General features: G+C 32.9%; 2 protein-coding genes and 1 long non-coding RNA gene across 4 annotated transcripts; 1 reads left to right on the top strand and 2 right to left on the bottom strand.

Moving 5' to 3' along the window:
• The first annotated feature begins 3,830 nt into the window (after window positions 1-3,830).
• On the top strand, window positions 3,831-4,832 carry LOC123670795. The gene is made up of 3 exons (XR_006745987.1): window positions 3,831-3,975; window positions 4,079-4,220; window positions 4,522-4,832. It is a non-coding gene; the product is annotated as an uncharacterized LOC123670795 (long non-coding RNA).
• A 159-nt stretch (window positions 4,833-4,991) lies between these two features.
• Window positions 4,992-6,242, bottom strand: LOC123670794 (PRADC1-like protein). The gene is made up of 4 exons (XM_045604349.1): window positions 5,906-6,242; window positions 5,720-5,853; window positions 5,553-5,668; window positions 4,992-5,304 (listed from the first exon to the last, which is right to left on the bottom strand). Exons 1-4 carry the CDS (start codon window positions 5,973-5,975, stop codon window positions 5,016-5,018), a joined length of 609 nt encoding a protein of 202 aa, XP_045460305.1. The 5' UTR covers window positions 5,976-6,242; the 3' UTR covers window positions 4,992-5,015.
• A 2,213-nt stretch (window positions 6,243-8,455) lies between these two features.
• LOC123670793 lies at window positions 8,456-12,693 on the bottom strand. 2 transcript variants are annotated; one of them, XM_045604347.1, is made up of 8 exons: window positions 12,334-12,693; window positions 11,913-12,280; window positions 11,759-11,860; window positions 11,221-11,547; window positions 10,603-11,164; window positions 10,398-10,538; window positions 9,815-10,343; window positions 8,456-9,618 (listed from the first exon to the last, which is right to left on the bottom strand). In XM_045604347.1, exons 1-8 carry the CDS (start codon window positions 12,345-12,347, stop codon window positions 9,448-9,450), a joined length of 2,214 nt encoding a protein of 737 aa, XP_045460303.1. In that variant the 5' UTR covers window positions 12,348-12,693; the 3' UTR covers window positions 8,456-9,447. The 2 variants fall into 2 exon arrangements, with proteins under 2 accessions (XP_045460303.1, XP_045460304.1); XM_045604348.1 differs by lacking the exon at window positions 8,456-9,618 and adding an exon at window positions 9,625-9,761.
• Between the last annotated feature and the right edge of the window lies 1 nt (window position 12,694).

The raw sequence follows: 12,694 nt of genomic DNA on the forward strand, positions 1-12,694 counted from the left end.
CATCCCTTTGGAGGGGGAACGAATCCCTCTATCGTTATTACGATACCATTCCCTAAAGGTTATCCAAAAAGAGGGTCCATTTTGATATTAAAAAAAGAGTATATTTCAAGAGAAACCAATGACCAATGCATATTTATGTCATTGTAAAGAAAGAAGGTATGCCATTAAAGATTGAAAATAATATTAGCCAAATGGCTGCCACGGCTTTGATTGCAACACAATATCCTTGTCATGCAATTTTCACAAATGCAATCATTCAGGTCTTGTCTGGACTGTGGAGCCAGGGCCGGCATTAGGGGTGAAACAGTGAAGCGACTGTTTCAGGTGCATCTTTTCGAGGGGTGGCAATTTAGCCCAGTATGTGGCCGCCCTTTCATATTTCTGAAAAAGTATAGTCTTGATTCCTCAAAACAACATGAAGTTGGTCCGCTTCGCTGCGTTTATCATCATTCTCTGCAATAAACATCTCCAAACCGTCTCTAAGCCGCCTGTTCAATAAATAACACGTGGCAACCCAACCAATATAAGCAGCATTGCCTATTACCCTAATTAAAAGAGGGATGAAATGTATTTCACAAAGACGAAAAAAAACACTTCGAATGAAGTGGACTTTGTTTTAACATATGGAAAATTCCTACGATTCTGCATTCGAAACTAGTTATTGTTAAATGAAATGTTTTCAGCGGAACATATGTTTTTAATCCCATTTAGTTTTCGAAGCTTTGCATGCCCTACCGCCCTTTGTATCTTGTGGTGTGATGCACGGGCGTAGCCAGGGGGGGGGGGTTTTGGGGGTTCAAACCCCCCCCGAAATGTTAAAGATGTCAAAAAAACTTTTTTTTTTTCAAAATCTGGAAAATATTTTTTAATGGAATTTGTAAAAAGTGAATGAAATTATCACTCTCAGTTTAATTAATTTGTAATGTGAAATTTGAATTAAATTACCTCTACGTAATCCAGTCAATTTGTGCTCACATGTGCCCTCAAAGGAAAGTTATGGGTTTGATTTTTTCGATCGTATGTAACGGGTGTTTTTTTTTCGAGGTATATAACTTTAAGTTGGCATTACTGTTCAAGATGGCGACCGATTTAACAGCTGTCAAGTGATTTATTCTCAGTTCGGTTTGGCAATTCATCATGAATAGACTGACGCCTGAACAACGCTTGAAAATAGTGCAATTTTATTTCGAAAATAATGGTTCTGTGCGGAATATGTATCGCGCACTACTTTCATTAGCGATGAAGCGCACTTCTGGTTGAATGGCTACGTCAACAAACAAAACTGCCGCGTTTGGAGTGAAGCTAATCCTCAAGTGTATGTCGAAACAGCGTTACATCCATAAAAACTGACTGTTTGGTGCGCTTTATGGGCTGGTGGAATCATTGGTCCGTACTTCTTCAAAAACGATGATGGCCAGAACGTTACAGTCAATGGTGATCGGTATAGAGCCATGATTACTAACTTTTTCATTCCTGAATTGAACAATCATGATGTCCAGGAGCTGTGGTTCCAACAAGACGGCGCAACATGTCATACAGCTCGTGCCACAATCGATTTATTGGAAGACACGTTTGGTGACCGCCTAATTTCACGTTTTGGACCTGTGAATTGGCCTCCAAGATCTTGTGATTTAACACCGCTAGACTACTTTCTGTGGGGCTATGTAAAGTCATTAGTCTATGCGGATAAGCCACAAACCCTTGACCATTTGGAAGACAACCTTCGCCGTGTTATTGCCGATATACGGCCACAAATATTGGAAAAGTCATCGAAAATTGGACGTCCAGATTGGACTACATTCGAGCCAGCCGTGGCGGTCATATGCCAGAAATCATATTTAAAATATAATTCCACAAGATTATCTTGCGGATAAATAAAATTCATATCAATCGAATAATCTATCGTTGTTTTATTGCAATTTGAAGTTCTATAGCTCTAAAAAAAAACACCCTTTATTTTTTTGGGTTCTGAATCCGAATCTGAGATTAAGCACCAAAATTCTGTGACGGAACATTAAAAAAAAATACAAAAAAATTCAATCTTCTGACGTTTTCTTCCATAAAGTTTTTTGTCCGAAAAACCTGGCTCAAACGATAGTTCAAAATTGGCGTATTATATCTATCTCTGCTGAAACTCAGTTGATGGGGTAGTTTTAATTTCTTCGATTTATTATCTCTGTTCTTTTGAAGTTTGCCACCAAAATTTCATGATAAAACATTGAAAAAAATGCAAAAAAGGTGATAACTATAATTTTTTACCGGTTTTTGCATATAAACTTTCTACTCATAAATTTGAATTTGAGTACTCTGTTGTATAAATACTACGACGGTATTTTTTTCCTAAATATATTTATAGGAATCGATGTGAAGAAATAAAGTAAATTTCAAAAAGTGATTTTGAAAATGCTTTTTTTCTCAAAACATACTTGAAAAATAAAACTAGTGAAAATAGACTGAATGGGTTGGCCCTTTTAAAGTTGATATATTTAAAAAGAAAAACATAAGATTTTTTTTATAATATGTAAAACCCCCCCCGAAACTAAAACCTGGCTACGCCCGTGGTGTGATGGGTAATCTTTCATCGATAGTACGCAGTGTCTTGTGAATGTGAAAATCAGATATAAATTACTTACGCATTGTTAATTGGCGTCGAAGAAATCCAGGAATAAATTAAAATAACTACAGCGTCAAAAACATAAGGTGAATTAGACTCATCGACATACATTTTGTTTTATTCGATTTGACTTTTAAACGCTAGAGAAATCAAAAATGGCGAAATATTATCGCGGCAGGTGATTTTTTTGTTTGGGGGGAGGGGGGGGTTTTTGATACTTTTTCAGCAGGGGCGTCAAAAAATTCATTGCTTCAAGAGCCAATAATGGCTCGCGCCGGCCCTGTGTGAAACATTAGCATAGACCTTATCTTTCACGTGGCCCTTAAGAAAAAAGTCTAAAGGCGTTAAATCACAAACTCTCGGTGGCCAATTGTGATTACCTTTGCGAGAAATAACACGGCATAAAATATCATGAATCATAACTCGGTATCGCAATCCAGTTGCATCAGCGTCATTTTTCGAATAAGTAACGTCCAATCACACACCATGCCAAATCTACATGAAAATGAAAAAAAAGGAGGCTTGGCTTTTTTTTATGCCCTGTCCGAATAATCTTTTTAGAATAAAAATTCGGACAAAAGGCTAAATGGAAATGCAATTACGCAACGAGATCATACAAATACCACATAGATGAAGATTTGCGGAGGTAGAGGAGGTATTCTCATTTCGTTTCTAATTGGATTTTCACTGTTTTTGGAAGGAATGCTCTTCGGTTGACTTTCAGTATTCATTATGCATTTCTTGTTAACACATCCTGAATTACCGACTTGCCAGCACTGTATACCAATATACAGAAATGTGGTCTTCAAAGGAGCAATTGGCCCATGAATGAACAAGCGCTCAAAATCTCCTGACTTCACGTTAGTGCGTTCCTCATTTTTATATCAATAAATTCTATCCCCATTGTCGTTTTTTATCTTGTATGAGCCAAAATGGACATTGCCTTGGCATTCATGATGTGTTTATTTTGATAAGTACATCTTTTTGAATTAATTAGGCATCCTTCTTAGGATGTTTATCTATTGAATAAGTAGCGGCCATTTCAATTCTACTGACACGTATTACGTGAGAAAAAAGATATCATTTATCCCCTATAAAACAAATTGAGTATCAGATTCCTCACATTGCATCTCTAAAATTAACATTACGAAGGAATAAATTACATCATTTCTAGATACGACAAAGAATATCAATGAGTTAAAGAGGATGTAAAGTCAATCAATTATTCAAAACACAATTCAATCATCCATATAGATATTGATGGGATATTGGCTATATATATATGAACACCACACTTCAGAAAATTGTTTGATATCTACTGTGGTAAGGTGTTCAATATCAAAATGAGAATTTTGTGCATTGTGAGTAGAAAATATTTTTCACTTAATTTTCCATTTGCTTTGTATGAATAGTTAAGAAAATTAATTTTCATGTTTTGTCTTGAATCTTCATGTTGTTTTTTAGGTTATTCTTTTGGTGCTTGCAATAGCTTCCAATGCCGCACCAAGACCACAATGGCTTTTATCTTCGCCCTATGGATATGCCTATTCACCTTATTCATATTACACTGGTTACGTTTCTCCATATTATACACTTAATACTTTAGGTGAGTATTACTTCACTGAAGGATTAGTGAAGTGTAGTGTAGTGAAGGATAGAAATAATAATAACAATTCTTGAAAAATAATTATGCCCCAAATGGAAAAATATGCTTATTAGTTCTACCCTCAGAGGTTCTACCCAAGACGGTTTTTTATGATATTCAATTGAATTGACAATAATACATAGCAACTTCTAACAAAATTATAGGAACTTTTGAGTTATGAATCCCCTAATAATATTTAGATTATCCATATTCCAAGAACATAACTAAATCATTCCATAAGTATAAAAATTTCTCTTTTTAGGTTATGGATATGCTGCACCATACACATACTATATTTGAACTATAGTAACTAGACAAATAACAGAACAGCACATATTCAAAGATAAATTAATTATTTGAAACTATGGTACAAATAAGATGATTTTTGCTGATAGACAATAAAGAATCAATATTTTCTAAGACATTCAATACTAAAAATTTGATTCCCTTATGAAAAACAATACAATTTTCAATGCAATGTTGTAATCCAAGTGGAGGTTTTATACATAACAAAAATTCACAATACCTATAGAATTGTAACTTAAAAAATAATAAATTACTCTTGAAAATGGAGATTTTTAGATGACACTAATTGATTTAAAATTGACACACTGGTTGTATTTGTATTGAGCCATTAGGAACTAACTCCTGTAAATAATGGCAACATTGCATTTCATTGCCATTACATGATCCTAACGAGGATAAAATAATGCAAATGCAAAAAAGAGAAAATTGAATCATGAAACAAGTTTTATTTTACCAACCAAGCCATGGAGGATGATTCATTTTATGAATTGGTGTAAAAGTCAAATTCACAGGTAAATTTATTATTGCATATTGTCGTTGTAACCTTTCTAAGGTTTTTGTAATCATAAGGCCATTTTTTCCCATCAAAAAAGCTGCAGGAATATTAGCTTCCTCTTCACCATCATCATCTATCATTTCAATAAAATACTCTTCATTAGCATTATTAATATCTGTTATTATAACTGCCTTTGCTCCTGCTTTTTCTGCCATTAACGTTTTCTTTTTAAAAGAACATTCACTGGAAATGGGAATGTTTGAATATTAATGATACTTGGGCCAAGTAAGTGACTATGGATCGAAGTATTTCAAAGAAGTGTAAAACATATGCTGTAATTGTTTATTACCTTCACCTTATGTTCGAAAAAAGATTTCGTTAAAGGAGAGGAAAAATAATAAAAATTCAAAGTTTACAGTGCCAAAAGACTATCATCTAGCACTTATAAGATTACTTTTTTGAGATAATTTAGAATCAGAAAATCTTATTACCCTCTTTCAATGAAAGCTACCTTTCCTTCGACATCTTTTTGGTTTTCTAATTTGTGGCAGCCAAATCTGGGAACCACAGGTACCAAAGCAGTGTTTTTCAAGATAAAGGACTCGTTCTAAAATAAGCAGGTTGAAATATATTTATTTTCAGGAAATTGTCATCTTACAAATGGAGCACCAAAATCTTTAGCAGGTCTCACCCTGTAAGTATATTCTAATTCGACAGGATCTGTTATTTCAAAAAAAACATCACCAGCTATTATCTCAGCTGTTGATATTCCATCAGAGAAAAGTCTATCATCTGTAAAGCAATATCTTTCAATAATAGAAAGGTAATCAATAAAATATCTTACATCTCGAATATGAAGAAGTTATTAAAATGAAAACAGTGTAAAGAAATCCATACAGAACAACTAGATACATTACACTTCATGTAAACCTATTGAGAATAAGGCATATATAAATATCTTATTTTATTTCAAATTACAACTGATATGTCAAAATAATATCTTCAAAATGATATTTTGAATTATAACCATAGAAAGACGAGAAACCGATGAAAAAATCGAGATATGCAGTGACGGTATCAGGAGCTTTTAAGCATTCATTCATTCATGCACATTTTGCGCTCTTGGAGAGCACATTGATAAGTGACATAGATAAGTAGATGATAAGTGATACCACAGAACGTGACAGAACAAAACCACTAGTGTCAGTGTGAAAACAGACAACTTCACATTGTCACATTGTCATTGTCATGGGTGATAATGGTGTGAAGATAACACCCACGTTTATCAGACCTAGTGGCCCTATCAGCAGTGGCGTCGGTAAGGAGATATATTGTAAATCAACTCCTAGAGATTATTTATTTTGAACAACATAATTCAATATTTAGATTCTTTTTTCCTTAATGGGTGAAAACAACCCATAAATTGGTTAAATCGAAATACATAAAATTAATTTTTCCCTAAAAGACCCCCGCAAAAATGAACTATACGAGTAGGTACCGAAAGAACGAGTACCTATCAAAATCTATGGTATAGATAGTGCTAATTAATGAACAATTTCTATTATTACCTTTTTCTACAAGCGTGCGATTCAACTCTTTTTCCACACGCATTTCAAGTCACAAAGAGTCACTTTCCCTACAGTGCGGAAAACCCCTATTTCTTTTCTGCATGCGGAAAAGAAATAGCAGTGGATTTTTCCGCACGCAAATATCAAAGAATAAATTAAATTCTATCATATCTCTATATGCACTGAACCACTTCGCGTCGTTCGGCCAATGGCAGTTTTGTGCGGGAAAGTACCACTTTCCGCACTTGTTAGGAAAATAACCATTATCGATTTTCGATAGTCTGAGAGACGAGAATAAACACCTTTACCTCTAGGTTTGACCATTTTTTTCATTATTCTTATTGAAAATTACCTCTACATATGAAACTTACAGTAAACGTAAATTCAATAAATCGGATTGATATTAAAACAAGTTTTTCTAATTTCCACTATTTTATTATGTAAATAACAATTGTTTCTCTAAACAGTAGCTTCTTCAGAATTCTTTTACATTTTGAACAACATTTATTCATTTTGTAAGAACTACGAAGAAGCTATACTCTGTGTAGCAATATGTATCATTTTGAAACTATATGAAGAACTCCAACTTTTGAAATCCAATTCAACTCTGTAAACGATCCAAAACAGCTCATCGAGTATCTTAGAAAATAATTTGTAAGACTTATATAACTTAAATATTCATCAGAATGATGTTCCGGTCAGTATATCTTCTGCAGAAAGAAGCTATTTGATCAATTAAAGAGGAAATAGCGGCTGAAGTAATTGCTGATGTAATTTTGGAAAACATTTAACGAAGTCGAAAAATTCGTGTGGTAACTCTTTGCTAGCAGAACGTCACCGCTTGGAACATAACACATAATGCAATGTGTATATTAGTGTTATGTGATCCCTAAGATCCTTCCCCGCATGAGGCGTACATGTGCTTTATTTGGCCGACAAACCTCTAGAAAAACATTAAAATTACATAAGAACAATAATGAACAAATATTCCATTAGATATGACAAAGTGTTAGGTGCTAATTGCAAATTAAAATGACTATGTACCCTACCCTTTCAAATCAACTTGTTTTATGTAATGTTATTCTAAAGACTAGTAGTCTGTGGTCAATGAATCTTGTTTAGAATATAACCACAGAAAATTATGAAATAACCTAGTCAATCTAAGGATACATTACATCTCACATCCTCCTAGCCAATAAGAATACTTGAGGCGTGGTCTATTTGGCGCGAATTCAAATTTCGTTTGTTTGAATTTGAGACGATATTATTGTAAGAATGCGAATCGAATAATAATAGACTAATCTATAATCTTTGATGTAAATGAAATTTTGTACTTAACTATATTTAACTGAACGAATAAAAATATTGATATTTTTACTATTCAAATTACTTTCATGCCAGACGCTTTCTAAGGTAAAGGATGAACTAGAACTAATAGATATTGAAATTAATAAATATCATTATTCTTCAAAATGAAACCAGTAATTACGAATTGATAACAAAATGGAGATTTACATCACCAGTATTATGAATGTAAGATATGGGAGTACTTCGGATAAGTATAGATAGTAAGAAGAACGCAAATGATTAAACTAAGACATTTAAAGCTATAATGTTATGAGTGTATCATTGGAGGTGAACATAAAAAATATGTAATTATTTTAACGAGATATAATAAGTTGATTTATTTAACAGAAATGAAATTTCATTGGATTTTGGTAAATTACAAAGTATAGAAACTAGCGATTTCATCGTTAATTGATTAGGAGTAAGGAGATAGGAATATATCTTTGCTTGCAAAATATACTAGGAAAAAATACAAAGAGTAAATTATAGGTTTTATTCATCATATAAATACTTTATTATACATTCAAGAGTTAGTAACTCAATACAATTGAACATATAAAAATGTAACTATGTACAAAGTAACTACATTAATAATTCCTACAGTTATTCATTTTGAAGATATACCTTATAATAGTGGCAATATTTATTAGATAATTTCAGGCTCCCAGCTCCCCTACACCTGAACCAAAATATAATATTTGTATAGGTACAGTACGCGAATCTGTAAAAAAAAATTGATCTTGTTTCAAAAGTGAAAAGTTCAGAGAGTTAATTTTCGGAATGTTATCAAGCCTTCACTAGAATGTTTATTTGTGTCTGAAATTATTTAGAACTATAACTATACATATATCACATTACCACACCATTAAATACAATTGAACATTAACAAAAATTAAACTATATGTACAAAGTAACTACATTAATTATTCCAACAGTTGTCCATTTGAAGATCTATCCGAAGATAAACCCTATAGGAGTTGCAATTTTTTTTAGATAATTACAGGCTCCCAGCTCCCCTACACCTGAACCAAAATATAATATTTGTATAGTAATCTCTAACAAAAAATATTGATCAAGTTTCAAAAGTGAAAATTTCAGTGAGTTAATTTTCGGAATGTTATCAAGCCTTCACTAGAATGATTCTTAGAAAATGAAATTATTTAGAACTATAACTATACATATATTACATTATGCCACACCTATGAATACAATTCAACATATAAAATTTACCTATTTACAAATGAGTAACTATTATAAAAATATTAGCTAAATATAATTACATTATACCACACCCTCAAGTACAAAGCATCCTGCAAAAATTTAATTCTGTTCAAAGTATTGAATAATAATCATAGAATTAACTACTTCAAAAATAAGCAAACAACACCATCACCTTTGATTATATATCAGCAAACAACTGAGAAAAATTTAGCAAATAGTTATGTATATTACAATATAAAATAAGAAGCTGTTATTTTTTGTTTGGAAAATAGGATTGTTTCTCCATTTTCCTTTTTTTTGAAACATGCTCACTACCATCTAGTCCCATATTAGTTCTAAGTTTTGATATCTCTGCCAAGAATTTATAAAGTGTGTCATCATCTAAACTTCTGATAAAATTGGTATGTTCCATTATTGCAAACTGCAAAGCATATACTGTCAACATCTAACAGAAACAAAAGACATATATGATTATGGTCCGTAAATCAACCAGAGCTACTGGACTGGTAATGTTGGTTGTTTCAGTAATTGATTATGCACAAACTTTTTAGCAGTTACGGAACCCTAAAGTAACCAGAGTTGATATACAGAACATCACATATGTATGTATATGATACCTCTCGTCTTTCTTCAGAAGTAATGGACTTATTATTTTCTCTGCTCTCCTGAATAAAGTGATTTAGATCTTCCTGGTATCGCAATTCGGTTCCAGAAGGCTCGTTCACTTGTAATTGATTGTCATCATCTGAATGTGAGGAATCTACAACAGAATCGCTTCTCGCCTCAAACAAAGATACAGCATGTATATGTTTACATAGTACTTGTTTCACCGCATTTTCAGGACACTGACACTCGTATCTATGTATACATATTTTACATATATGGCAATATCCTGCTCTACAATCATCATCACAAAGTTCTTTAATACTTACAATATAAAATTTATCATTGATTGAACAAGATGTTACCTTGAATGTTCCCAATTCTTGTGGCTTTACCTTACCTTCCATTTTCTCTGCCTTTTTGTGTGATTCCACAGTTACCTTGTGTTGATAATTATTAGCGTTAGGTCTCTCAACATTTATTATTTTGGTCCACATCTTTTCTTCAACCAGCTCATCTAATAGATCCAATAATTTCTCAACCCTGTTAACATTATAGTAAATCAATTCCATTTATACAAATAAAAATATAACATACCTAATATTACGTTGTGTTCTCATTTTATTATATTTAAGTACTTTATTTAAGCTTTCGATAGCCATATTGGTATTTATTCCTGCATTAATCCTATGACAGTGGGCCCACATTTTTATTCTTTCTTCATTCTTGAAATAAAAGCTAGAAGAAAGTAATACTCTTTAGATTCATTCTCAATAAACATTTAGAGTAGTTAGTTACTTACCTCTGCAGATACTTGAGAAAATCATTTTCCCCTTCCTCCTCCAAATGTTTGAAATAGGTTTCTTTCAATTGTAAAAATATTGAGGGATCTGTTTCTTTTAGAATTGCTCTCATTTTTTTCTTCATGTCCTGTTTGATTTGTAAATTCTTGATTTTGGATCTCCCTTGAATATTCCAATTTTTAATAACGTGCCATGTACAAAGAAGTCTTCTAGGTTCTTTGTCCGTCTTCATCACTTTGGTCCATGCATTATAATATTTTGTATCGTCATCACTCATAAAGAACTCTGCTTGAATGGATTCACCTAGTCTTGATTTGAGTGCAGTAAAAAAATGCTCTTGTATAGTTTGGTCCAATCTATTTGAGAGCAGAAAGGCAACAGGAAAACCCATGTTTTTCTCATCTTTAACTAAAACAATTGTTAGATCCCAGTTATTCCTGTTGGTTCCATGTGTACCGTCGACACAAATGATTCTTTTAAAATCTCTCAACTTTTTTTCCATAACTCCGTTCATGTAGGCCAAAGCAAAATCTTCATCCCTCAATCCAGGACAACATTCACCTAAAATGATATAAAACATTCAGCATTTTGTTAATTCATTATATAGATTACCTCACCAATTCTTTTGAATAAAAACGCATAATTTTCTCCTCGTCCATTCCACTCTTCTACTTTCAAGGCAGTTGCTACCATATCGTCAGCATCCCTTCTTTTGTCAAGGTTAAATTTTCTCATTAAATATGCTAGATCTCCCCTCGTTATTAGATTTAGTCTATCTAATTTGTCATCTCGTATGATCCTAGCATCTTGAATAATTCTTTCAGTTGATACACCGGCAGTTAACTTCTCAACAATAAGGTTTTGTTGATACTCAGTGAGTCGTTTTGTTCTTAGCTCATCATTATGACCCACATGTGTCTCCACAAATGTGACTGTGACAATTCCTAATAAACAATAATATGTAGAATATTAATTTAGATACTACTATTTATATGTATTGGATATGTTCAGTGAATCAGTCACTGGATTCGTATGCTGGTTGTTTCAGTGGCTGATAATCCACTAAACTTTAAGAAATTTGACATTTAAGAGACCCCAACGTAACCTAGTAGATAAAGGCAACATATACTGTATCCATAGTGTTAATATAGTTACCATTTGTTGCAGTTTTAACTAACATTCTTGAAGGACATACTCCTTGAATGTGAATACTGCCTCCGGACTTCATATGGCGTTTCTGACCTACACATTCGTATCCTTAAAAATAAACAGTTATTTTCTTATAATAATCCATTCAATCAGGTCTTACCTCTATAATCACTTCGGTTACAGTTGTAGTTTACTATTGTTTCCCCATTCTTAGTTTTCAAAGTCCTGACACAGACATAATCAACTTCTCTATTCTCCTTTCCTCGCCATGCTTTAAACTCTTCATTGCTCTGAAAACTTAACATACTTTCTTTAATATTTACGTCATGGCTCGTTGCTAAATGTTTGTCCAAATCATTATAGCATGAAAACTTCTCTCTGTTTTCCCCTGGGCAAACAGAACACATTATATGCTGCTTCCTATTCGTTTTTGCCGATTCGTCATTATGAATTTTAAGAAGGTGCCTCTTTTTGTTCCATACATTGGTAAACTCCTTTTGACATACTTCGCAAATTAGTGGATTCGCACTGCAAAAAATACGTGCATTAATGCTAAAAAACATTTAAATAAGGAAGCTTACCTAACTGACTCCATAATTGAACAATTTAGAATTCAAATAAAGGTATATTCAACTTAGCAGTGAAAACTGCTTTTTTTAAATATTCACGTTGAAGCTTTTCCTAGATTGGTGGTATAGAAAACAGTAATAATATGGAATAACTTTCTTCTGGACACAAGTCAATTCGCTCTAAACAATAGGTGCAATAATTCTGAAGTAGTACAGAAACACACTGCTAACAATCGTTAACTGTCTGTTTCTAAATGGTTTTTGTATAAATCCCGCCAGAAATTCTCCCTCGTCGATTGACAAACGACTTCACACGATCACAGTCGAAGACATGGCGCTGTTGATTGGCTAGGAGGTTGTGAGGTTTAATGTA

This window comes from Harmonia axyridis, chromosome 1 (assembly GCF_914767665.1).
Source record: "Harmonia axyridis chromosome 1, icHarAxyr1.1, whole genome shotgun sequence".
Taxonomy (NCBI): Eukaryota; Metazoa; Arthropoda; class Insecta; order Coleoptera; family Coccinellidae; genus Harmonia; species Harmonia axyridis.